We start from the raw sequence: 26,498 nt of genomic DNA on the forward strand, positions 1-26,498 counted from the left end.
GCAAGTGTGTGTCCAAGTGCAACACGTCTGAAGGCTGCATTTGAGGACACAAGCTCTGTAGACTCCATCTGTCATTGACGCCACTTGTATAAGACCAAAGGAGTGCGTTTGCTGAATTTGGGAGGTAGGGAGACAATTTATACACAGAAATCTATCCTGAAGAGGCAGAGGAACCAAATCAACATATAGGAAATGGTAACATATACCTAATTGAGTATTCAAAGTTTAAGAAAAGAGTGGAGCACAACCTCACTGCTAGAACTGGGCCCTGGACAATAGTGTTTCAGTTAGGGATTCATAAACTACAGGTGACAGGAAACCCCAATTGGTTTTCATTGATTTGGGATTTTTTTTCCCCCCTTTCTGCAGTAAGAAATTTAGAAGGTGGGGCCGGCACCTTGGCTCACTAGGTTAATCCTCCACCTGCGGCGCCGGCATCCCATATGGGCGCCGGTTCTAGTCCCGGCTGCTTGACTTCCAGTCCAGCTCTCTGCTGTGGCCCAAGTGCTTGAGCCCCTGTACCCATATGGGAGAACAGGAAGAAACTCCTGGCTCCTGGCTTCAGATCAGCACAGCTCCAGCCGTTGAAGCCATTTGGAGAGTGAACCAAGGGAAGGAAGACCCTTCTCTCTCTCTTTCTCTCTCACTGTCTGTAACTCTACCTGTCAAATAAATATATATAAAAAAAAAGAAATTTAGAAGGTAGAGAGTAGCAGACCTTGTTTCAATGGCTCAAGTTTGTCAGCCGAGTTGTTGCTTTCTCTTGGGATTTGAAATGTTTTTTCATTCCAGTCATTATGTGTCATAATATAAATGAGAGAGAATTAAATCACAAAGAAAAACGCTTGGCTAGCAGTGCTCAGTGGATTTGAACTTACCTTTTAATGTTCACACCTACATTGCATTGATTAAAAATTGAGCTCTTGAGGGCAGTTGGGTATTCTAAACTGAAATAGTGAGTAAGAGAAATATTTTGTATGGAGCAGGCATCTACATGTGTATTCTTCCAATGGGCTAATTTTAGTAGGAAGGGATTTGCCTAGGTAAAGCTTTCTAAGGTGAGGTATCAGAATAACTCAGCCTAAGCTGTAAGAATAGACTTACATTATTATTCAATTAATTTTATGGAACTAGCACAGCTAGTATTCACATTTGCAATGGGATCAGTTAAAATAGGAAACTTATGGATAGATTTTCAAGAACTCAGATGCCAAAATGAATTCATGCTTGACTTCTTCTCCAAGGGTCTCATGTTGATCCTTGAATCAAGACTGTGCCATAGTGGGAACTCTGGATGGTGGAGGGAGGCAGATTAGTAGGACAAGGAGGTGCAAGATGATAGAGAACGGGAGACTGGTACAAGGATAATAACTCTTAGAATGTGATTTTATCATTGCAAATGAGCAAAAACTTTGTGCAAAATTCAACTTATAGAAGAAATTAAAACAAGGAAGCTACAAAATAACAGCATTGTGGTATAGCAGTGGAAGTCTCCGCCTGTGTGCCAGCACCCCATATGGGTGTGGTTTGAGACCCATTTACTCCACTTCCCATCCAGCTCCCTGCCAATGTACCTGGGAAAGCAGCAGAAGGTGGCCCAAGTGCTTGGGCCCTAGGACCTATGTGGAGACCTGGAAGAAACTCCTGGCTCCTGGCTTTGGCCTGCCACAGCCTTGGCTGTTGTGGCCATTTGGGGAGTGAAGCAGTGGGTAGAGGATCTCTCTCCCTCTGTCTCCCTCTGTCTCTCTCTGTCTCTCTCTGTCTCTCTCTCTGTTTCTGTGAGTGTGTCTTTCCCTCCACTTCTTCTCCTCTCTCTGTAGCTCTAACCTTCAGACTAAATAAAAAATTAAAAATAAGAAACCCAAAATAATAGTTGTAAAATATTTAATAGAAAAATATTGAATGTATGAATTGTTGTTTGGGATTTAGTAAAGGTTTCAAGTTTTGAGTTTTGGGACTTGGAGAAATGAAAAGGCTGTTGTGATGGAAATACAAGGAAAGTTCGTGATTTTGCTATTCTATCGATTTTATAACTGATTAAGCTGAGACCCCCAAATGGAAATAATTTGTTCAGAAGAAAGTGGGGGGAGAACCCAGGTCATGTGATTCTCATGGCTGCGCACTGGTTTGGAGAGAAGGGAGTAGGACTCAGCTCAACTTGGCCTGCAGGAGAATTTCTGACATCACGAGGGGAAAGAGGAGTCAGGGAAGGAAAGAAAAGGGCTGTTCATTCCAGGTTTCGTTTGACCTAACTCTCCCACACTGACCTACAAGGTTCTGATAGAGTGGGAGATGTGTGCCCCTGCATCCTTCCATCCAGCATGCCTACAGCTCTCCACATCAGATACAGTCATGTAATTAGATGCTGGAGACCTTGGTCTGATTTCTATTTCACTACTTAGAGAGACCTTTGCCATCCGGATGGATTGCCTGTGTCTTTCCATCCCCACAGGTTGCTGTTATCACAGAAATTGACCTTGTCCTGGGAGAAGCGTACACGGTGGAGTGGACCTTGACGACGAGGGATGAGGAAAAGATCGACTGCTATCCTGATGAGCAGGGAGTTTCTGCAGACAACTGCATTGCCCGTGGCTGTGTCTGGGAGGTAACTGGTGGAGTTAGCGCGCCTTAAAACCTCTCCGTTTTCTCTGCACTTTCATGTTGGTAGCTCCCGTACCTCTGCAACTGCTTAAAATCCATCAAATGAGCTTCCAGCGAAAACTGGTTTGGCTGTAAAGAGTAGGTGGGGCTAGGGGTGGGATAAATTGCATAACTATTTTGCTTGGTGACTGGGAATTTAAATATGTGCCACTGCCAAATGATGTATAAGTGAATGAGTGGCAGACTGGCTTTCTCTCCCCGTACACTGCGTGTCCCCACTGTTTCTCTTGGATAGTTCTAAGACCACACACTGATCTAACACTGGCCTTCTTTTTCAGGAATCCAGTTCTCCTGGGGTCCCTTTCTGCTACTTTGTCAATGATCTATACTCTGTCAGCAATGTTCAGTATAACTCAGATGGAGCCACTGCTGACATCTCCCTAAAGTCCTCTGTTCAAGCCAACGCCTTCCCGTCCACACCCGTGAACCCCCTGCGCCTGCAAGTGACCTACCACAGGAATGAAATGCTGCAGTTTAAGGTAAGCACGGTGTCTGCATCAGAGTTTATTTTGGGACCCCCTGTTTGAGGTATCTGAGAAACAGTTACCAAAGGGCTGCGATTTCTTTTTCTTTCATGGTTTGGTTACAAGAGTTAAGGGAGGCCTAGCAGCTCTTATGTAAATTCATGTATTAAACTGTAAGCGTCTCAAAGACAAGAAGTTGTCTTTTATATTGGTGTATCTGAAATCTGCAACAGAACTTGAAAATCGAAAGAACTCCCATATTTGTTGAGAAAACAAATGAATGCGGTGAGGCCAATGTGTCGTCTAAGATTCTTCACAATCTGGCATCACCCTGTCTTCTCATAATACATTGATAAGTCAGCATATTTAAGTCATCCATCCTGCAGACACCTTTCATTCTTTTCTGTAGAAAGGATTCAATTCTGTCTTCAATCTGTTTTGAATTACGGAATACATTATTGTTAACCATAGTCACCTTCTTTGTAGTAGAACACCAAACTTTATTCCCCCATCTGCACCCTTGTCTAACACCTGTTTCCTCTGGCCTAGATCTATGACCCCAACAACAGTCGGTATGAGGTCCCAGTTCCTCTGAACTTACCCGGGGTTCCAGCCAGCAGCCCTGAGAGTCAGCTCTATGAAGTCTCCATTGGGGAGAACCCATTCGGGGTCGTGATTCGCCGCAGGAGCACAGGCGCTGTCATGTAAGTGCTGTCCTTGGAAAGTCAGCTGCTCGAGGCCCGCGGGAGGTCCGTTTATTCTCCAGTCTCCTGTCTGTGTTGCAGCTGGGACTCTCGGCTGCTCGGCTTCCTGTTCAATGACCTGTTCATGCGCATCTCCACCCGCCTGCCCTCTGCGTACCTGTATGGCTTTGGGGAGACGGAGCACACGTCCTTCAGGAGAGACCTGAACTGGCACACGTGGGGCATGTTTTCCCGAGACCAGCCCCCGGGGGTAAGGACGGAGCGCTGGGTTCTGTGTCTGCCTCTCTGCCAGCTCTGGGTGTGCACGCGCTGTGCTGTGCCCTCCCAGACTCCACCTGCTGGATCCCACATTCTGCTTCTCTACCAGGGTTGTAGTTCCCAGGCTCTCTGTCTCAGCTGTGTTTAACTTATTCACAAGGAAGACTGGGCTCATTTAAGAATCCAATTTTTGCTGAGTTTCTTTCTCCCTATATTAACTTTTTGGGGAAGTCTGAACCGTCATACTTTTGTTGAGTTTCTCAGCCACAATGTCTTTAACCCCTTCCCGCCTCTCTTTCCTGGTTCTCAGTACAAGCTGAATGCCTATGGCGTGCACCCCTACTACATGGGCCTGGAGGAGGATGGCAGTGCCCACGGAGTGCTCCTGCTCAACAGCAATGCCATGGGTAAGGCTGTGGCATCGTTCCCCTCATTTATGAGTAGTGTTATAATGTATTTGACCCAGCTGTCCTAGCTCACATTGTCAGTTTATGTGCAGTGATGTGTGTTCTTTGTTGACTTCCTCCTTATTCCAGTCCAGTAACATGGGATAAGATGTCACTTAAGTCTTATTTGGTCAAATGTCATATAAAAAAGGGTAGCTGGTCTGAGTCTCAAATATCCTGGAGGTCAACTAGGTAGAGCCAGCTTTTAAACTGAATTCGTTTAAGTTAAATTTAATATTTAAGTAACCAATGAAAATGCCAGTCAGATTACAATTTTCTGGATGTGAGGGTATGAGAAAAATTTATGGTACATAGGAAACAGTATTATTATGGTGGCAGGGAAAGGATATTCATCTGAAAACAGATGAAACAAATGAGGTCAGTACCTGAGTGAATAATATTGCATGGATGTCACTTTCTGATTTTTAGAATGTATAATTGTTTTTCAGACATTATCATTTTATGAAGCTGAGAATGGGTACACAGGCACTCTGAGTACTGTTTTTGCAACTTCTTGCTTATTCTATACAATACTGAAATAAAAGTGATAACAAGACTTTTAATTGAGGATAATGATACATCATATAACAAGATAATAAAACACCCCAAACGGGAAACATCTGGGGATGGGAACCTATGGAATTTCATGGAATTTTTTTTTTAGTTTCTTGTGGATATTGCTCTTAGTTCTAAACATAGGGTGAGCACATGAAGACGGGGGTGGTATGGATATTAAGGATGAATCCTCCAATTAAAAATTCCAGCATGGTTGGCATTTCCTGTGTTGCAGATGTGACTTTCCAGCCCACGCCCGCCCTGACTTACCGGACCACAGGGGGAGTTCTGGACTTCTATGTGTTCTTGGGGCCCACTCCAGAGCTTGTCACTCAGCAGTACACCGAGGTAGGAGGGAGTCAGCTGGCTGCCAAGTGTTTACACAGCACATTCTGTGTGCCAAACCCACATTCTTAGGTGCAACTCTAAGGTGAGAAACTGGAATTGTTTCATATTTCTTAGAGAGATACAGATGGTAGAATGAACGGATTGAATACATTATAAACCCTTTAATTCATAGCCTCTCTGGGCACTTCAGAGGATCACAAGTAGTAAGGATAATAATTGTGGTGGTGGTGTTGACAGATGCTTGTGATGATGATAGAACTAATGGTTATGGGGGTAGAGATGGTGGTGGCATGGGGTTGGTGTTAATGGTGATTGGGTGATGATGGTGGAAGTGATGCTGGTGTTGCTGTCATTGGTGGAGGCGATGATGACAGAAGTGAATGTGGTAGTGGCACTGAGATGACGTTGTTCGTGTAGTGAATGTGAGGCAATGATGGTTGTGGTTATGGCATTGATGATGGTTGTGGTGGTGGGAGTGATTATGGTGTTGGTTGGAGGGGATCTGAGTGATGACATTATTGGTGCTGGTGCTAGCAATGATGGTGGTAATAGTGGTTGTGGTGGGGTGGTAGTTGTGATTGATGGGGTGGTGGAGTGATGGTGGAGGTGGTGCTAGTGATGGGAGCGGTAGGAGGTGATGTTATTGGTGATGCTGGTAGTGGTAATGATTATTTTGCTGGTGGTCATGATTGTGATGGTGATAGTGGATTCTTCATATATAAATTTAATGCAGATTTTGCTTTTTGAGAACTAATATTTGCTATTCAATTTCCAGGTGATTGGTCGGCCTGTGATGGTGCCTTACTGGTCCCTGGGCTTCCAGCTGTGTCGCTATGGCTATGAGAATGACACGGAGATTGCCAACCTGTATGATGATATGGTGGCTGCCCAGATCCCCTATGTAAGTTCTCAGTGCTGGGGTCCTGGTCCTGGGACCTCACACTCACCTAGGGGTCTCTCTATCTGGATTTCTTTCTGAGATTTTTACAAGTTGTACAATGATACAAAGTCCTTTCTCATGCAGTACCACCCTGTGTCTCACCACAACACAGTAATAGCAATGGGGAGTCTTGATGCCTTCTTACAGAGGCAGAGCTCCAAGACTTGATTTGCCAAAGAACGAGGGGAATGTAGGCTGTGTGCAGCACCCTTTCTGCTACAGTGTGGTTTCTTCTATTTGTTTTACACAACTTCAAAATACTTGGTCTAAAAACCTTGATTTCATATAAATAAAAGATCCTGTAAACAGTAGTTTTGCCAAACTAAAAACTCAAGTTTGGTCATGCCATCGTATGCATACATGCAATTGTGTGTTTGAGTCCCAACCCTCTACTCACACCGTAGCCCATTGCTTCATCATTGCAGAGCCATCCACTGGTTGAATGGGCTTGGTTTCCTGAAGAAATTCATGGGGCAGGACTGCATCCTTCAATGGAGGACAAGAGGCCCGATAATCAGAGAACTGGTCCCAGGGGCCACTTACATATTAAATTCATTCTATTTAAATTTTCTATAGTTTACAATTGTCCCAGCAATGAAATTTTTCCCATGCAATATCTCATTGTAAGCACAAAGCTGTATGTGATTACCTCAAAGATTGAATATTCCAAAGCCATCATAGGCTTTTGTTTGTAGTAGATTTCCCATCCACGTTGTCTGCTGTATTAGCTTTTTTTTTCCTTATTCTATTTTTAACTGAAGATTTGTAAAAATAGGTTAATTTCCCAGGATCTAATTTTAACCCACAACAAAGCTGGGATGTGAAAGCATATAAAGAATGCTGTCTGTAACTCAGGGCGCCGTGGCAGAGGGCTGCGTGTGAAGCCTGGGCTTGGGCCGCAGCAGCACTCGGTGGCCCTGTGTCTCTCCCCAGGACGTGCAGTACTCAGACATCGACTACATGGAGCGGCAGCTGGACTTCACCCTCAGCCCCAAGTTTGCTGGGCTCCCAGCTCTGATCCAGCGCCTGCGTGGTGATGGGATGCGGGTCATCCTCATCCTGGTTGGTGCTCACGTGGATGTCATGTGGGGAGGCTGATGGGCTGTGGTGGAGAAGGCCCTGTGCTGTCCTTCCCTCCATGGAGTGAGCGGGAAATGGAAGCCCCACTAGGAAATGCATCTCCCCAGAGTCCAGAAACTACCACCCAGGGGACCCTAAGGCCTTCTCTCTGCAGGAATCCTCCTCTTTTATGTCCTTGTCATCGCCAGCTCTGGTTTTCCCAGCTGATTGTGGTTTGATTTCAGGACCCAGCGATCTCTGGCAATGAGACGCAGCCTTACCCTGCCTTCACTCGGGGTGTGGAGGACGACGTCTTCATCAAATACCCGAATGACGGCGGCATTGTCTGGGGAAAGGTATGAGCTGAGCAGTGATCTCTAATCCCCTCTGTGGGGTGGATCATACGATGTGTGTGTGTGCCTGTGGCTTTTGGTCTTTTCCAAATGGGCTTTGATGTCAGATGTTCTCATTGTTGAAATCAGTATTTTTTGAAACAGTTGAGAATTTTTAAAGTAAGGTAGATGTATTACGGAATCTACTGATTGTGCAACAGTCATACATGGTAATCAAAATATCATTTCCCTTATGTCCATACTTAAAATCTTATGAAATACTATGTAAGGGAAATTAATGAGTTGATATTGAACCTTTTCCTCTCCTCAGGTCTGGCCTGACTACCCTGGTGTTGTTGTGAACAGCTCTCTGGACTGGGACAGTCAAGTGGAGGTAAAGGCCCTTGTGGATGTTGAGTGAATTTAGCTTTGCTAGGAATAGGCAGTCATATTCATGGCACTGGACATGCGTGTACATGGACATGAGTATGCCCAGGAAAGCATTTAACAGGCATGTCCTGGGTGTCAGTGTCTGCACCGGCCAGGTTACAGGCAATATTTTGCTCCCTACTTGGGCAGACTTGTTACTGCTTGTAAGATTTATGACCCTGAGAGCTTAAATTACTTTCCTGCGTTTGGTTGTGACAGTGAAGTGATTTTAAATGAAAGGTTTCAAATTCTAAAGGCCCATAGAATTTCTACTGGGTGAAACCTTCAATAATCACCACTTTTTTCCCTTCTGAAGTGGTGTCTTATTGTTGTTTGGATAATCCTTTGAAGCAGTCTCTGACTCGTCATTAGTGGTTGGGTCCTTTGCTCTCTATTTCCTTTTCAGCACCGTGTTTCTCCATCTTCCCTAATAAACTCTCCCCACCCCAGTTCTCCCTCAGTTCTCAACATTTCTTTCACCTCCCGGTTTCCAGCCTTGTGTAAAAGCTTACTCTCTGCTGGACCTTGTTCATTCTTGAGACTGACCCAGTTATCCCATTATTCTGCACCAGAATTATTTTCCTGCTTCACTAAGCATTTGTTGCTTGAATGAAGTCATGGAAATCTTCAGCCTCCCATTTGGTGAAGTTATATGTACAACGGACTGAGCGATTTACTATTGATTGATTTACTATTGAGTGATTTACTATGGACTGCTCTGATAATAATGAGTCAGGTTCTCAGGGTGTGGGTACACATGCTTCTGAAGATTAAAGATCCTGTCTACTCTACTTAGCTCTTCAACAATGGATATTCTTCCTAGATAGGAATTGTAGCGAGGCACATACAGCCAATGGACCTCCACCGGGATGAAGAGGAAAGCTGCTTCTAAGGGCTGAAGAGAAAAGCAGCTAGTATCTGTGTGGTCAGCAATGTGGTTAAACATGTAGTGTCTAGACGGGCCAGCATTGTGGCATTGTGGGTAAAGTCACAGCCTGCAATGCTGCTGTCCCATATTAGATGTTGGTTCATGTTCTAGTTGCTCTACTTCCCATCCATCTCTCAGCTAACGCTCTCAAAAAGCGTGGGAAATGGTCCAAGTGTTTGGGCCCCTACCACACACATGGGAGACCTAGAAGAAGCTCCCGGTTCTTGGCTTTGGCTTTGCCAAGCCCTGGCCATTGAACCAGCAGGTGGAAGATTCTCTCTCTGTGTCTATTGCTCTCTCTGTGTAACTCTGCTTTTCAAATAAATAAACTAATCCTTTTAAAAAAGATTTACTGTATAGAATCTCTATCAGGATCAAGGATCAATCCGATAAATCTCAGTATTGATTTAGCATAATGCAGCAGATTTGAATGCACTTAGAAGCTCAAGGAAAATGACCTACTTGGGGAACTCTTCCCAGATGCTATAGGATTGTAGACAGTGGACAGAAGTACAGGAGAAAGTCCCCCAGTCACCAGGAATGGGACTGGAAAGAAGCAGGCAAGATATTCATGTCTTATGCAGATGGGTTAGTTTTGAGTGCAAGGAGGAAGCCACAAAGGGGAAGACAGATATTAAACAGAAACAGCGTAGTCTGGGGACTCAGAGCGCAGGCTGAGAGAACTCAGAGCAGTAAGAGGACAGTGCTGTGAGCCAGTGATGTATTTCCCTGGTGTTCCTCTCGGATCCCCTGGATAGAGCCAGTCAGTAGCACTTGTCCTCGAAATGCAAAATGAGAAAGCCACTCTGGGACCAGACTGCTTCATTGTTGGACTGTGAGTTTTATGGCAGTCAATGTATTTGAAAAACCAGAGGTCAATGAGGGTGGGTTTCCAAGACACTACTTGTGGGTTGGACATGCAGTGTGTTAGGTAGGGGGATGATTCTGTTGACTGTTACCATTCACACCACTGGGAAGAGGAAAACAGTCTATGGATGTTTCCAGATGTGGAAGAAGCATGTAATTTGGGCTAGCCTCTCTTCCTTACATGCAATGTTTTCTGCATGAGCCAAGAACATTACTTAAGCTCTGATAGGACTCACCATCAACCTGTGTTACAAGTCTGCCTTGCATGAGTTCTCAGTGAGCCTGTATCAGTTTGTAATGTATTTTTTTATGAATGGACTGTATTTAATTCTTACAGCAATACCGAGCTTATGTGGCCTTCCCAGACTTTTTCCGTAATTCAACTGTCAGCTGGTGGAAGAGGGAAATACAAGAAATGTACACCAACCCACGGAACCCAGAGAAGAGTTTGAAGTTCGACGGCTTGTGGATTGTAAGTGTGTGTGTGTACATCAGTCTGTGTGTGTCTGTGTGCCTAAGCATAGGTTTCGTTGACCTTTAGTCAAAAGGAGAATAATCCCCCAAGAAGATGCTGGGCACTTCCTCCACCTTGGAATGGCAGAGCCCTCAAACATCGGAAACTTTATACCTAATCTGAGGTTCCTGCTATTAAACCTCAAAGGTGATTTCCATAAATACTTAGGAACTTTACCATTCATACTCTGAAGGAGAACTTTTTTATATTCTAGCTTGTTATTCTGTAGGGGATGATTGGTCTTTTTAGCCATGGGATTTGATGAGCCTCCATGAGTTGGTATCTGCATGGAGTTCTGGATGTGAAATGATTTATTCCCCACTCCCTGGACTCTGCATGGAAAGGCTACAACTGTCTTGAGAAGAAAGTGATGTCTGTGTTGACATTTCTAGGACATGAATGAACCGGCGAGCTTTGTGAATGGGGCAGTTCCTGCAGGCTGCACGGATCCCACTCTGAACCATCCGCCCTACATGCCACGTAAGGACCCTTGGCCTCCTCACCTGCAGAGCCACGGCATTGAAGAGTCCAGGGGCCGGGGCTTGCTTGTTGGTGCTGTGGTTTATTGTGGGCTGGAGACAAATGTCCTTCAAGCAGTTTTCTTATTTGAGAGCCTGTGCGTTCCAGGGCCCAGGAGGTGAATTACTCAGATTGGCCCAGAGGGCACTTGACAATGGTAATGTCACCACAGGACCCTCACAGCTGGATCCCCCAGTTCCTTGGCATAAGTTCATTCCTTCACAGAACTGGGTTGTGTAACAAAGCAGGAGTTCCCTTTCTCATGGAGTGGATTGACTCTGGACTTTCCTGGTAATCACATCTTAGTTCTAGAGGCTGCTCTCTGTGACTTGGGTGACTTTCCACAGATCACATGGCGTTTCCAGCCTTTAGTTTCCTAAAACATAAAATGCTGCTGATGATATCATCTTCACAGTTTTATAAGAATTATACGAAATAGTTTACACACTGAATACCAAGAGCAGAGCATGTTAAAAACTATGCATTCTTTCGCAGACCCCCTCTACTTTCTTAGGGAACTTGATGTGTAAGACACTCATGGGTAGCATTGCATCCTAGAGGCCAGCATTGATCCCACATCTTTGGTGAAGATGAGAGGGAGTCCTGCAGAGGTCAAGTTATCTCAGGATCCAGGATCCAGTCTCTTGAAGAGAAGCACAAGACACTCGGGATCAGAGCTGGCTTTAATCCCTGCATCTTTTCCCCAGACCTGGAGTCCAGGGGTGCGGGCCTGAGCAGCAAGACCCTGTGCATGGAGAGTGAGCAGATCCTGCCAGACGGCTCCCGTGTGCGGCACTACGACGTGCACAGCCTGTACGGGTGGTCCCAGACCAGACCCACCTACGAGTGAGTCACTGTCTCCTTCTCCACTGGGTACAGCCTGCAGGACAGCCAATGATGGAGCTACAGTGTAACAATTCTGATTAACTAAGCAAATACCCAGTCTCCATTTGGGACTTGAACTGGCACTCCAGTAAGGGTGTCAGTGTGACATGTGGCAACTTAACCCCTTGTGACACAGTGCCTGCACTCACAAAATCATTTCTGTACTCAATGTAAATATGAATTATCCTAAGTAAAATCTTGATAAAGGAATTCACTGTCCCTCCCTCAAAAATAGGAAACCTAGTAAAATAATGGTGAGACATTGCACTTTTTACTGTGCATAGACAAACCTGGAGAATAGAGCAGTCACTCAACGTGGCCTTGTGATGCAGTCAAGAGATGCATAAGGCTTCCACAGGGGTAACATAGCATTTTACGGTAAACTTTTGTTAAGCAGAAGGAATTTACTCTAAAAAATGATAAAGGGTATGGGGTGTACGGCAGGTACCCCAGTTATGTAGATTTGATTTGTATAGCCCAGTGTTAAGTGCTTACATGCCTGCATCCTTCACTGTTACTTGACTGGCAGTGTGGTAGGTTTGTTAACATCTGCATTATCACACACATGTCAGTAATGTGTAGTGATACCACCTATGGTCATCATGCCATCATTCAGCATAGGAATTTTTTAGCTCCACTGTGGTTTTATGGGGTCAACATTGCGTGTGAGTTATCATGGCCTGAAAGGCCATATTCGGGTACATGACTGCACAGAGTAGACAAATGGCAAGACGTAGGAGTACTTACTATATGAGGGCAACCCAGTGGATTTACTGCATGGTGATGGTCTGATACAACACTGTGCAGAGAAGCACCCCTGATAGACATGCCCATGGTCTGGGATGAGTCAATGGGGACCTCACCCTGGCTGATTTCCGTATCCCTGCAGCCATGCAGCAGACATCAGGTGACCGTGTCCTGGGTTCAGGGCCCCGAGGGCAGGAGCTCTGTGCCTTTCCATCCCCTGCTGTGCCCTCAGCTCACCTCCTTTCTCTCCACCCAGAGCCGTGCAGGAGGTGACAGGACAGCGAGGGATCGTCATCACCCGCTCCACGTTCCCCTCTTCTGGCCGCTGGGGTGGACACTGGCTGGGAGACAACACAGCCGCGTGGGACCAGCTGAGGAAGTCTATCATTGGTGTGCAGCCTTGTGCCAGGGCCCCTGCTGGCAGGGAGGGGGCGGTGAGGGGAGCAGGGGGCAGGGCTCAGGGCCTGGTCTCACCCCGCTGTGGTTCCCTTTGCAGGCATGATGGAGTTCAGCCTCTTTGGCATTCCCTATGTAAGTGTCCCTGGATCCTTGCTGGTGACCTGGGAGCTGGGGACAGCGTTCAGAACCCTCAGCAGGCCCCTTTTCTTGCTTCTCGGTTCAGACAGGAGCAGACATCTGTGGGTTCTTCCAAGACGCTGAGTATGAGATGTGTGCTCGCTGGATGCAGCTGGGGGCCTTTTACCCCTTCTCCAGGAACCACAACACCATTGGGACCAAGGTACGGCATTCCCTCTCCCTTTGTGAGCTACAATTAAAGCCGTTTGTCATCCCTAGGGCATATTTAAAATCCTTCAACCCTGTGTCTCTGTGAATCCAACTCCCAGTATCTTTAGATTATTCTTTTTATTTAGGCAGACTTGAACCAAACAGATCCCAAGAAGAATGTCTTCTAGGGAAATTTGTTGTCTCTCCTGGGAAAGCTACAGGGACCTTTTGTAATGCATTAAGAATATTCTGAACCTTATTAATAATTATCTTTGATGTAGCAGTGTGTGTTCTACATAAGGAATTAGCATTAAGTGGGTCCTTTAAGTACCTGAGACCGTCTAGGCTGCTCAGTGACTTCCCTAAGGATGTAAGATCCTCTAGGCTGAGCTCCTCACAGTCCTCCTCCTCTTTTGCAGAGACAAGACCCTGTGTCCTGGAACGCTACCTTCGTGAATCTCTCCAGAAGCGTCCTGGAGACCAGATACACCCTGCTGCCCTATCTCTACACCCTGATGTACAAGGCCCACGTGGAGGGCAGCACGGTGGTGCGGCCTCTCCTGCACGAGTGAGTGTCTGGTGGGATCTCAATGATTAATGGGTGATTTCCTTCAAATCTTGGGGTGGCAGGAGAAGAAAATAAACCCTCTACAGGGAATACAGCATTGCCTTTTTCATAAAATCTCTTGATGCACATCATATATTATTACCCCTTTCTGTACAATGTTATACGTGCTGCGGTTATTGGTAAAATTATTTCCTGAATGAAAAAAAATTAGGGCGGAATAGGAAGGAGCACATTGATAGTTCAGCAAGACACACAGGTTAATAAAAGTGGAGATACTGCAGGGTCAAGGAAGAGTAGGGGAAGAAACAGCAGCGGAAATTCTTCCGGAACTAGTGATTCACAGTGGACCTGCGTGGAGAGCGTGGGAGCCCAAGTTCGGGACACCAGCGGCAGACTAAACGCACCAGCGCTGGAACGCGAGGTGAGCCGAATCTCAATAGCCTGAGACACCAGCGGGCAAGCAGAAAGAGGAGACTAGAGGGAACGAGGCTTGAAACTCCGTGGGGAAAAGTTCACCAGGATAACTAGAAGAGAGAAGGGAAAAAAAAAAAAGTGACCGATACGGACACGAGTTTCTCTCCGCTCACCCCTCAAAGGCTAGCAAGACAAAGAGCAGGCGCCATTTTGACATACGTCATAAGCAGGGCGACCTCAGGTCTGCACCGGCCCTGAGCCTAGCAGAAAAACCTGACTCTGGGGGGAGGGGTGAAATAACAGGAGATTAGGATCTAACTTGGCAATCCAGTGGGAGACTGCAGGAGAATTGGAGCCCACACTGAGGGCAGCAGAGATTCCCTGTGTGGTCCTTGGGAAAGAGCTTCCAATCTCTGGCTCCTGTGGGTATATCATTTACCTGCTAACTACCTCCAATTACGTTCAGCTGTGCGGAATTACTTCCCTTTTGAAGCAAAAAAAAAAAGAAAGAGATTTACCACGCCTAACCTGGGAGTGTCATCTTTGACACACCCTCAACCCTGAGGAACCAAACCCAGCTCTCAGTCCACACTTATCTCAAGCCTCTAAGGCTCCACCTAAAGCAGACAGTCCACTTAATATAGAGCCATAGTGTAACAAGAAAAAACACCACAGTGAAGAAACCAAATATCTCCAACATGCCACACAACAAACGCAAAAACCAAGGTAACAAGAACAAGGAAGACACTATGACGCCCCCAAATGAAAAACACCCCAATTCAAGATTATGAAGATGATGAGATTGAAGAAATGCAAGATACGGATTTCAAAAAATTGATAAGAACATTAAGAAGTTCTCAAAAACAAATTCTTGAACTACAGAAATCCTTAATGGACAAGATAGAAAATCTCTCTCGTGAAAATGAAATATTAAGGAGGAATCAAAATGAAATGAAACAACTAGTAGAACATGAAACTGTGATAGTGACAAAAAACCACAATGAAATGAAGAACTCAATAGATCAAATGACAAACACATTAGAGAGCCTTAAAAACAGAATGGGCAAAGCAGAAGAGAGAATATCAGACTTAGAAGACAGAGAACAGGAAAGGAAACAGGCAAACCAAAGAAAAGAAGAAGAAATTAGAAATCTAAAAAATATTGTCGGGAATCTACAGGATACTATTAAAAAACCTAATATTCGGGTTCTAGGAGTTCCTGAAGGCATGGAGAGGAAGAAAGGATTAGAAGGCATTTTCAGTGAGATACTAGCAGAAAATTTCCCAGGTTTGGAGAAGGACAGAGGCATCTTAGTACAGGAAGCTTATAGAACCCCTAATAAACATGACCAAAAGAGATCCTCACCACGACACATCGTAATCAAACTCACCACAGTGAAACATAAAGAAAAGATTCTAAAAGGTGCAAGAGAGAAACGTCAGATCACTCTCAGAGGATCTCCAATTAGACTCACAGCAGACTTCTCATCAGAAACCCTACAAGCTAGAAGGGAATGGCGAGATATAGCCCAGGTACTAAGAGAGAAAAACTGCCAGCCCAGAATATTATATCCTGCAAAGCTCTCATTTCTGAATGAAGGTGAAATTAAGACTTTTCATAGCAAACAGAAACTGAAAGAATTTGTTGCCACTCATCCTGCCCTGCAAAAGATGCTTAAAGATGTGTTACACACAGAAACACAGAAACATGGTCACCAATATGAAAGAAGGTAAAGGAAGGAAACCTCACAGCAAAAGATCACAAGAAGCAAAATTTCTCTTTGTCATAGAATTAAACTCTGATGCTCTGTTAAAGCAATGTGTTAAAGTAATCTAAAAACAAAAAGCAATTCAAATCAATTGGCAATCTACAAAAAGAGTTAAAGATTTTAAAAGCTATTATTAGAATTGCTATATTGGTCTATTATGCTATGTTATATGTGTGTACATATTGTATGTCCACATAGGAAATTTTATTAAGAGTTTTATTTTAAATGGCTTATAGATAAGATTGTCCATAAATTTAAGCTGCTAAAATCAATCAAAGATACATTTTACTTCGTGTGACCTGAATCTGTGTATCATATGTTTTAAACTAAAAACATTTTAGATGGTTGTGCTTAAGTTTACTGGCTAAACAAACTACACCATGTTAGATATTTAAGAGGTGTTTTCAAATACATGATTCTTAAAATTTATAGAAGGCATTGGACCTTCTGGTAAATGTTTTCTTAAGTTGTTATCTAATGGTTGAAACGGTTTGCTAAGTATTCATGTAATATTGCTATTGTCAGCAAGCGATCTAGGACTTGCTCCCTCATTTCTCTATTCTAAGCCCAACTTATTCTTTCATTTCTCTATTCTCTTCAAGGTAGGAAACTAATTCTATTATGAAGGAATCTGTAGGACGCACAATTAAATCTTTAGACCTTATAAAAGAGATGGCTAACATTTTTCTGTAATAGTATAGCCAAAATAAGAACTTAAATTATAATCTCATAGCTAGATTCACTTCGCCATCAGCGAAGTATACAGTAAGTAGAAAAAACCTCCCTTTCAGACCAAAGGGAAAGAAAGTTTTAAAGTGAGAATATAATTTTCCTCATGGGCATTGTCTACCTTAGAAAAACTTCTACAGAAAATGCCTGTGACTATAGACTTGTAGTTCAGGCCACCGAAGATTAGAGATGGGATACAGGCACTCCCTTGACTTGCATCCTCTGGTCTGCTTTAACACAAACCAGGAGGAAAAGAAAGCTAGGCATCAGAAGCAATGGGTGGCAGGCCTATTAATGGCTGATCTGTACAGTGATCTGCCCTCAAGGAGACCCAACAGGCCAGTCCACTGCAGTGGCTTTCAATGTGGTAAGCATGGGCTTCAGCAGAAGTCAGCTTGTGAAGAGCCCTGGCAGCTCTGCCAAGAGTTGGATCACTGGAAATGGACCTGCCCTGGAGTCGAAGGATGCCCAGGTCAGAGCCACAGATCTTATTGGCTCTAAGCTGAAAAGCCCTTCACTCAGCCCAACTTCCAAAGTGACCACCGCAGCTGAGGGTATGGTCAAGTAGGGTCAGCAACATTGCAGGCAGAACTGTAAATTTCTTGTTAGAGATGCCCCCTGCCTTTACCTGGCCAGCTCTCCTCCCAGCCCAGCCAAGTAATGTAAGTCAACAGAGTGCCTTCCCCTAGGAGGTTCACACCTCCCTTAGGATATAACCCATGTGAAGAGATAGATAGGTCTGGGCCTCTTAACTTACAAGGCCTAAAGCCCACCAGATTATTATCAAGCCCCTTCTATCAGGTTCTATTTGCCTCTCAATCAGAAAACTTAATTGTAGCTTAGACAGCACCTTTCTTAGCTCCTCTAATAATGACTCTGTCCTTTGTTCTAGACCCTGTCTAGCACACTTGGGCCTCATTCCTTTGTAATCATAACCTCTACTCTACCACCAATGGCTCTACTCCCAACCTGTGTGTACTGATGGTCCTCTTCCCCACTTAATGCTGTATAACTGTTCAAACCTGGTAAATGCCACTCTTAGGATCATTGGTTACTATCCTCACTCTGTCTTTTATGACCTTGTCTAAATATGATCAGAGTCGGCAAACTTGGAAGGCTTCCATAGCCTTGGCAACTCATGACAAGAGCCTAGGGTGGTTACTGGCGCCATAAACTAGAGTGTCAATTTGTTGGGTCAACAACAAGAGCCACTGTGCACTTGCTCCTCATGTGGGATCTCTGTCCTTAATGTGCTGTACATTTTGATTTAATGCTATAACTAGTACTCAAACAGTATGTTTCACTTTGTGTTTCTATGTGGGTGCAAACTGTTGAAATCTTTATACTAAATTGATCTTCTGTATATAAAGAGAATTGAAAATGAATCTTGATGTGAATAGAAGGGGAGAGGGAGCGGGAGAGGGGAGGGTTGTGGGTGGGAGGGAAGTTATGGGAGGGGGAAGTCATTGTAATCCATAAGCTGTACACTGGAAATTTATATTCATTAAATAAAAGTTAAAAAAATAAATAAATAAATAAATTATTCAAAAAAAAAAGAAAAAAAATTAAATGATACAATTCAGCACAGATTGTTTCTTTCCAATTTGATCCTGCAAAGCTCCATCTTTTGTAGCTGTTTGCTCACTTGAGTTCACATCACAAAGGTGGTAGTCCCTGGGTGAGATTGAGGCATGAGGGCAATGCCTGTACTTATGAATGCCATGGGTAACTTGTGTGCGAATACATTACAGGAGAGAATATAGATAAATCATACCAGTTCTGATGTTTGATGAACTTGTCTTAGAACATCCTGATTGAGACAGTCCTAGGGATGTAAGGATCCTGACTTGGATCTGAATTGAGGACTTCCTTCAGGGCTGGGGCTGGGCCTGGCTGGGCTGTGACCGTGGCACCTTCCTGTCCTTTCCAGGTTTGTGTCAGACCGGGTGACCTGGGACATAGATGGTCAGTTCCTGCTGGGCCCGGCCTTCCTGGTCAGCCCTGTGCTGGAGCCCGTGAGTAGGGGGCCTCTGGTGGGCAGAGGGTCCTGGCTGTGAGGCTGGAGAACAGAGAGGGGAGGAGAGGCCTGGTGCCGGGGTCCTGACACCTGCTTCTTGTTCTGCATTTGTCACTTTCTCTCTTGTGAGCACATTACTTAGGTTTTCTGGGCAACAGTTCCTTCCTCTTTATTTAATTTTTTAAAAAATTATAAAGATTTATTTGTTTATTGAAAGTCAGAATTACAGAGAGAGAGGTAGAGACAGAGAGAGAGGTCTTCCATCCGCTGGTTCACTCCTCAGATGGCTGCAATGGCCAGAGCTGAGCCAATCCAAAGCCAGGAGCCAGGAGCTTCTGCCAGTTCTCCAACGTGGGTGCAGGGGCCCAAGCACTTGGGCCGTCCTCTGCTGCTTTCCTAGGTGCATAACAGGGAGCTGGATCAGAAGTGGAGCAGCTGGGACTTGAACCAGTGCCTATATGATGCTACCACTGCAGGTCAGGCCTTTAACCTGCTGCACCACAGGACCAGCCCCAGGTCCTTCCTCTAATATCAGCACAGTAATTCTGGTTCCTTGGTCACTCAGGACTAAAGGTCCTTTCTGATGTATTTAAACGTACAATCATTTCCCCATTCACTAAAATGAGGAATATGAGCTCAGGTAGAGGAAGCAATACAAATAATTCGTTATATCCCTCTGTAACTGTTAAAACAAGTCTTTTCCATAGAACCACTTGCAGCAATGTTTGCAAGACTGTTGCTGGCTGCCTCTTCCCTTCCTTCTGCCGGATGCCCTCCTGGGAGCAGGAGTTGTTTTTTAGTCCTCAGCTGGTGATTTGGCTTCTGGTTGAAATACTAGTTGATTGCAGCCTCCTCCAAATTTACTATAACTACATGGGGTGAGCATTTGCTACAGAAATTAGGGTGCCCTTGGAAAGCCTGCATTCCATTTCAGAAAGTTTAGTTTGAGTCCTGGCTCCTCTACTTCCAGTCCAGCGTCCTGCTAAGGTTCACCTTGCAGGGCAGCAGATGATGGATCGAATCCTTGGGTTCCTGTTACTCATGTGGGAGAGCTGAAATGAGATGCAGGCTTCTGTCTTTGGGTTTGGCCCAAACCTCAGATCTCCCCTTCTCTCCCTATCAATTTAAGATGTTACATGGTGTGTACAAGACTTTTTTCTGTCTCTCACCCAAACTTAGGTTTTGGTCTCTTCAAAGAAGGCATGGGGAATATTTATAAGCAAATGGTGACTTTTGTCACTTACAGTCTAGGAACAGAAAGAGGGCTTTATCAAAGCCTGTTGTTTAGGGGAGATAAGCTCCCTGATTACAAACAGAAAGGTTCCCCACAGTGCTGAGCTGTCACTATGGGTGCAGCCTCTTTCCTTTGCAAACTGGTTACACTTTTGTGGATAGCTGTGCCCACCGGCCACGCCTTGTCTGTGTTCAATTCCAGAATGCCAGAGAAGTCAGTGCGTATTTCCCTGGAGCCCGCTGGTATGACTACTACACGGTAAGTTTTCTAAATATTTATACAGCCTGGGAACATTGTGGAGCACAAAAAAACTTCTGATCAGATAAATCTCAGACCAAATGCTGAGGTGTCTGGGTGTCAGGTATCAGGTGTCTGGGTCCCACCTGCTGTGTGGTTTCAGCCCCATCTTGTCAAACCTTGTCCCTTCAGTTTCCCCACCTCCAGATGAGTGAACAAGTCCCTCATGGTGGGGCTGTGAACCCACTCGTAAAGCAGCTCACTCAGCGCCCAGCTGCTCAAGGGTGCTCTCTATGTGCCTGTTTACATCCTTCCTTCCACCATCACTGTCCAGTGTGGTGTATAAGGCAGAGATTGGTGAGCATGCGAAACTGTTCTATCACTACAGTTTTTGTTCATATCCCCTTCTGCTGTGTGAAGTGTAGAGGTCTTTTAACACTAGTCTTTATGTATTTATTTATTTGATAGGTGGAGTTACAGAGAGAGGGAGATGGCAGAGAGAAAGGTCTTCCATTTTCTGGTTCACTCCCCAAGTGGCCACAACGGCCGTAACTGGGTCACTAAGAAGCTAGGAGCTTCTTCCAGGTCTCCCACGTGGGTGCTGGGGCCCAAGCACTTAGGCCATCCTCCACTGCTTTCCCAGGCCATAGCAGAGAGCTGGATAGGAAGAGAAGCAGCTGGACTAGAACCAATGCCCATATGGGATGCCAGCACCACAGGTGGAGGCTTAGGCCACTATGCCACAGTGCTGGCTCCAATACTAATCTTTTAATTAAATATCTTCTTGTATAGTATAGATGTTCAAAGAATGATCATCCCATAGAATTACCTTAGGTAAGCTATTATGAGCCAGTCTTAATGTGCTCGCTAAGTTGGGGCCTGACCCATATGATTGTAACAGTGCAAGTGCATTTAGAAATGGGAGCCGAACAAGGTTTTGCCATCATATGAGTGCAGGGCTATTGTGAGCCCCAAGGCTGAGCCTGTTCTTACAGGGTCATCAAAGCAATTTTGGGGTGATCCTTGAGGGACATAGTCACAGTTGATTCTTATGAGAGAATTGAATTGGCTGCTCCTAACTTTCTAACCAGGATGCCTGTCTTAATTTATTTTTTAAAGATTTGTTTTATTTATTTGAAAGGCAGAGCTCCAGAGAGACAGGGGAGAGAGAGAGAGAGAGAGAGAGAGAGAGAGAGAGAGAGAGAGAGAATCTTCCATCCACTGGTTCATTCCCCCGATGGTTACAATGGCCGGGGCTGGGCCAGGCCAAAGCAAGGAGCCTGGAGCTTCATCCAGGGACCTGGATTGGAAGTGGAGCAGCCAGGACTTGAACCGGTGTCCATATGGGATTCTGGTGTCTCAGGCGGTGGCTTGATCTGCTAAGCCACGATGCCAGCCCCCTTCCTACTTTGAGGAGAAACAGGGAAGGACTGGAAGTACAGTAGGAAGACAAGAAGCCCCTCTCATCTCAGGGGGTTGCAGTAGGATTGGTTGAACACTGGACAAGAACAGGGGAAGCTTGTTCCTTCCTGCACTGCAGAGACCTGAGAGCCCCTGGCTGTGTTTCTCGTTGGTAGTCTGCTTCCGTCATTGGTTAAGGCTCTGCTGAGTGCTTCCAGCCAAGGTGTTCTGGGAGGGAGCAGCCGTCATTGTTAAGTGGCTCTGAGTTTGCGTGCCGGCCTTCCCCTTCACTAAAGGTCAGTCCTTTGGAGTGTGTTGAGGTTCCCTGGTGCAGGGCCTGGACTATGCAGGCAGTCCAAGGTATGCATTGTTGTAAGGCTGGCCCTGAACTTACATGACTTTGAGAATGAGAGCCTCTCTGGGTTTTATTATTTTTAAAAAGATTTATTCATTTATTTGAAAAGCACAGTTAACCGAGAGATTGAGAGATCTCTCATCTGTTGTCTCCCCAAATTGCTAGAATGGCCAGGCCTGCACCAAGCAAAGGCCTGGAGCCAGGAACTCCATCCAGGACTCTCACACGGGTGGCAAATGCCAAAGCACTTGGGCCATCATCCATTGCTCTCCCAGGCATATCAGCAGGGAGCTGGGTTGGAAGTGGAGCAGTTGGGACACAAACCAGTGCTCATGTGGGATGCCAGCACACCAGATGGTGGTTTAAGGCACTGTGCCTCATGTGGGATGCCAGCACACCAGATGGTGGTTTAAGGCACTGTGCCCTAATGCTGGTCCCTCCAGTCACTGTACACTCTAGGTACCTCCCTTGTCCTATTCTAGTCTCAGTCTTGCTCAGATGAATTTACCTCATTGAGCTGTAGGTGACGTAAATTGGGAAGCAATTCTCTCTGGACTTCACCATATAATCTGGAGTTGCTGTTTGCTTGTCATAAACACTAATTTGAAGATACTCTAGAAAGCTTGTGGGAGAGCAGTACTAAAAGATAAGTTTATTTTGGTGTAAAAATTTTTGGAATTTATGTATAGCTTTTCCATAATATTCATTTTCCATGAACTTTTTGAAGTCACATGGTGTTTATGCAAATAATGATATATTCTGCATAAAAGAAAGTTAAATGTGAGGGCTAATAAAGAAAATTGTCCCATAATGACCAGTTTTGTATGTAGAATTTAAATAGAAGAAACCTTTCATCATCCAGGATTTGATGAAGATGGATAGGTAAAGAAATCATGTAGAAATCCAAAACTTTGTAGGGCGAGCCCTTGGGAGAAAAGGAAAGTTATATGGTTGGGATTAGTAAATATGTGTGTCCTTAGGTACTGTTTACAATGTTAGTAACTTACTCTAGGTTCTCTAGCAGGTGTTGGAACACTTTGCCAGTTAAGTCTGATGTCATCTATTTGATAAATAAGGTTTTCTTAGATCACAGTTACATACATTTATTTACTTGATATAAAATGACTACTCCTTACTTGTATTGTACCAGTTCTCAGAGTCAGAGAGTTTGCCTACCAGGAGACGTTTGGCGATGTCTGGAGAGGTTTTTGCTTACCCCAGTGGTGTGGGAGTGGGGTTGCTTCTGACATCTACGGGTAGACACCGAAGATGCAACTAAATATGAACGAAGCACTGGGCAGCCTCAGCAGTTATCCGACTCCTTATGCAAGTGGTACAGGCAGCAAGAAGCCCGCTGCAGCTGTGAAAATGTGGCAGGGTCTCTTTATTTGAGTCCCTTGCCTTAGGTGGGACAGCACCTCCTACCCATGAAGCAGACAAAAGGCAGGTGTGTTAGGTTAAAGATATGGAAAGAAGAGGTCATTAAAGGATGAGGTACTTTTCTCTTAATGGGGGAGAGAACTTCCACTTTGCTTATGGCCCTGTCTAAATACTGATGGAGTTTGTGGACTCAAGAGGCTTCCATAGCCTAGGCAGCTCATGTCAAGAGCCTCAGGTGATCACCGACATCATACATGAGTTTTTTTTATTTTTATTTTTTATTTCATAAATGTGAATTTACAAAGTGCAACTTTTGTATTGTTGTGGTTCCCCCCCAACCTCCCTCCCTCCAGTGGCCCTCCCCTCTCCCTCTCCCATCCCACCCTTTATCGAGTTTCATTTTCAATTACCTTCATATACTGAAGATCAACCTAGTATATACTAAGCAAGGGTTTCAACAGGCTGCATTCACACAACCGCACAAGGTATAGGGTATTGTTCGATTAGTAGTGTTTTTAAGTTTCATAGTAAAACACAATAAGGACAGAGATCCTACGTGGGGAGCATGTACCCAGTGACTCCCGTTGTTGATTTATCAATCGGCACTCTTATTTGTGATGTCAGCAATCACCTGAGACTCTTGCTATGAGCTGTCTAGGCTATGGAAGCCCCTTGAGTTCACCAACTCTGAACTTGTTTAGTCAAGGCCGTGTCACAGTGGAGGTTCCTTCCTCCCATCAGAGAAAGGCATACATGAGTTTTAATTGTTAACAACAGGAGTCACTGTGCACTAACTTCCCATGCAGGACCTCTGTCTTCAAAGAGTTGGATTATAATAATGTCTAAGTGCTCTCAAAAGATGTATCATTCTTGGGTGCTTCTTTAAAGTTAATCAAGTTTCTTTAAAAAAAAAAAGGAGTGAAATTAACTTCAAGATGCAATGAGTTTGAAAAGCCCTTGTCTTGACTGTTGAGGAACAATTTTTTTTTTGGCATGGAAATTGTTGAAATCTTTACTTAGTATACAGTTGGTATTCTGTATACAAAGTTAATTGAAAATGGATCTTAGTGGAGAATGGGACTGGGAATGGGAGAGGGAGGAAGAAGGGGTGGGAGTGTGGGTGGGAGGGTGGGTTTGGTGTAAAGAATCAGTATATTCCTAAAGTTGTATTTATGAACTGCATGAAGTTTATATTTCTTAAATAAAAGATTTCCTTGGGGGGAAAAAGAAATGCATGTAACTGCAAACAACAAGAAAAATATTTTAAAAATAAAGTTATGGGTTCTTGAAGTAAGTCTGCTCATCTTGATGTTTCCTGTGAAGTAGGAGTTGCGTGTGTTACTGATGTGGGTGAGTTGGACGTGGGGGAAGAGGCAGACAAAGCAGACTCTTGGTTATCGAATCCATCTACAAGTGCCATTGTGAAGGCGTTTCAGGAACCTACAAGGAGTGGGTGAAAGCGTTGTTCCACCTCCTCCAGACACAGAGACAGGCAGTGGGGTGAGGGTGGTGGGGACCCAAGCTAAGGTGTCATGTTGTGTGAGCTGTAAAACCCCAGATGGCAAGAGTCTTGCACAGGATGGGGTAGCCATCACTGAAGACTTCACTCAGCAGCTGGGGCAACGTGGGGAGTGTAGCGACAGGTGTGTGCTGAAAGGTGAGTCGCAGGCAGCGCATTCGGAGCTGTGGAGGAGACGTCTGGCCCAGTGCATTGCAGCGTTGTGCCGGCTCCCTCTCATCTCTTCTGTTCTGGCCCACAGGGTGCGGATGTTAATGCAAAGGCCCAGTGGAAGGTCCTGCCCGCCCCTCTGGACCACATCAACCTTCACGTCCGTGGCGGCTACATCCTGCCCTGGCAGGAGCCTGCGCTGAACACCAACCAGAGGTGAGCGTGGACTGGGGCCCCCTTTCCACAGCAGTTAGTGCACCGCTTTGTAATGAAGCCCGGCAGTGTGGAGACACGGACGCTTACTGGTGATGGTTAGGACGTCTGTATCTCCTGTGACACTAGTGCCACCAGAGAAGGATATACCTGGTCATACTACCTTTGTGCCTAACAAAAGTACAAAAATTGTTTGTGCCCCTTGTCTATGTCTCTCACATTAAATATTGTTTCCCACAGTCGGCAGAACGCTCTTGGCCTTATCATCGCCCTGGATGAGAACAAAGAAGCGAAAGGTGAACTCTTCTGGGATGACGGAGACACCAAAGGTGAGCACACACATACACACGTGTGTATACCTACAGACTTCATTTCACTTCACCTGGAAGATATGTTTTCATGCACATTCTGTAATGGAGTGTGTAGAAATCCTTTCTAAAAGTAACAGTGAATACATATTGATGAGATGAAAAGCAGTGATTCCAGTGAGGCAGTGAGCATACACTGATGTTGTGTGTACAATGTGTGTGTACATCCTCACCCTTCGTTTCTGTCTCCTGTGCACTATTGGCTCTGGCGCCTCTCACTTAGGAAATAGCTGAGCACTTCCCATGGGAGCACTTGCAGGGGAAACCGTGCCAGGCTGCAATGGGAGGCAGAAAGCGCAGGATAACCGTGACGTGGTCCTGGGGACTCTGTCCATAATAGTGATGTTGATTTACAAACATGCATTTAATTAATTAAGTGAAAATATTAAGTTGGCAAGTAAATACTGACTACACTCAGTGTATGTAATGTCATGGTTTGATACAGATAAACGCATGTAATGATTATCACAATCCACTTAACTAATACGGCCATCACGGTTACTGCACCTTAGATACCAGAGTCTGCCCATCTTGAACTGAAGGTTCGCTTGGACCAGCAGCTTCCCTCTTCCTTACCCCCATCCTGGGAACCCCCATTCTTCCCTGTGCCCCTAGGTGTTCATTTTTTTCATGTTTTATTATTAATATAAAGAGAACATATTTCATGCATTCCACAGCTACGGTTTCAAGAAGACCACCACATTTCCCTCCCTCTTCCTCCCCCAGCCCTCCTCCCTCCCTCCCCTCTATTCCTTTCATCAG

The 26,498-nt window shown here is 45.0% G+C and overlaps 1 protein-coding gene across 1 annotated transcript in view; it reads left to right on the forward strand.

Moving 5' to 3' along the window:
* LOC133761791 (maltase-glucoamylase-like) overlaps positions 1 to 26,498 on the forward strand; it is a 180,687-nt gene that overhangs the window by 92,961 nt on the left and 61,228 nt on the right. Inside the window, exons 70-90 of the mRNA XM_062194622.1 lie at positions 2,453 to 2,605; positions 2,940 to 3,140; positions 3,675 to 3,829; positions 3,911 to 4,079; positions 4,398 to 4,494; positions 5,324 to 5,436; positions 6,212 to 6,337; positions 7,310 to 7,438; positions 7,681 to 7,791; positions 8,099 to 8,161; positions 10,329 to 10,463; positions 10,898 to 10,985; positions 11,732 to 11,870; positions 12,913 to 13,046; positions 13,153 to 13,187; positions 13,279 to 13,395; positions 13,802 to 13,950; positions 18,793 to 18,877; positions 20,315 to 20,371; positions 25,247 to 25,371; positions 25,609 to 25,697. Coding sequence (XP_062050606.1) covers positions 2,453 to 2,605; positions 2,940 to 3,140; positions 3,675 to 3,829; positions 3,911 to 4,079; positions 4,398 to 4,494; positions 5,324 to 5,436; positions 6,212 to 6,337; positions 7,310 to 7,438; positions 7,681 to 7,791; positions 8,099 to 8,161; positions 10,329 to 10,463; positions 10,898 to 10,985; positions 11,732 to 11,870; positions 12,913 to 13,046; positions 13,153 to 13,187; positions 13,279 to 13,395; positions 13,802 to 13,950; positions 18,793 to 18,877; positions 20,315 to 20,371; positions 25,247 to 25,371; positions 25,609 to 25,697 — 2,470 coding nt within the window. The remainder of the gene's footprint in view (positions 1 to 2,452; positions 2,606 to 2,939; positions 3,141 to 3,674; positions 3,830 to 3,910; positions 4,080 to 4,397; positions 4,495 to 5,323; positions 5,437 to 6,211; positions 6,338 to 7,309; positions 7,439 to 7,680; positions 7,792 to 8,098; positions 8,162 to 10,328; positions 10,464 to 10,897; positions 10,986 to 11,731; positions 11,871 to 12,912; positions 13,047 to 13,152; positions 13,188 to 13,278; positions 13,396 to 13,801; positions 13,951 to 18,792; positions 18,878 to 20,314; positions 20,372 to 25,246; positions 25,372 to 25,608; positions 25,698 to 26,498) is intronic.

Source organism: Lepus europaeus, chromosome 1 (genome assembly GCF_033115175.1).
Source record: "Lepus europaeus isolate LE1 chromosome 1, mLepTim1.pri, whole genome shotgun sequence".
NCBI lineage: Eukaryota > Metazoa > Chordata > Mammalia > Lagomorpha > Leporidae > Lepus > Lepus europaeus.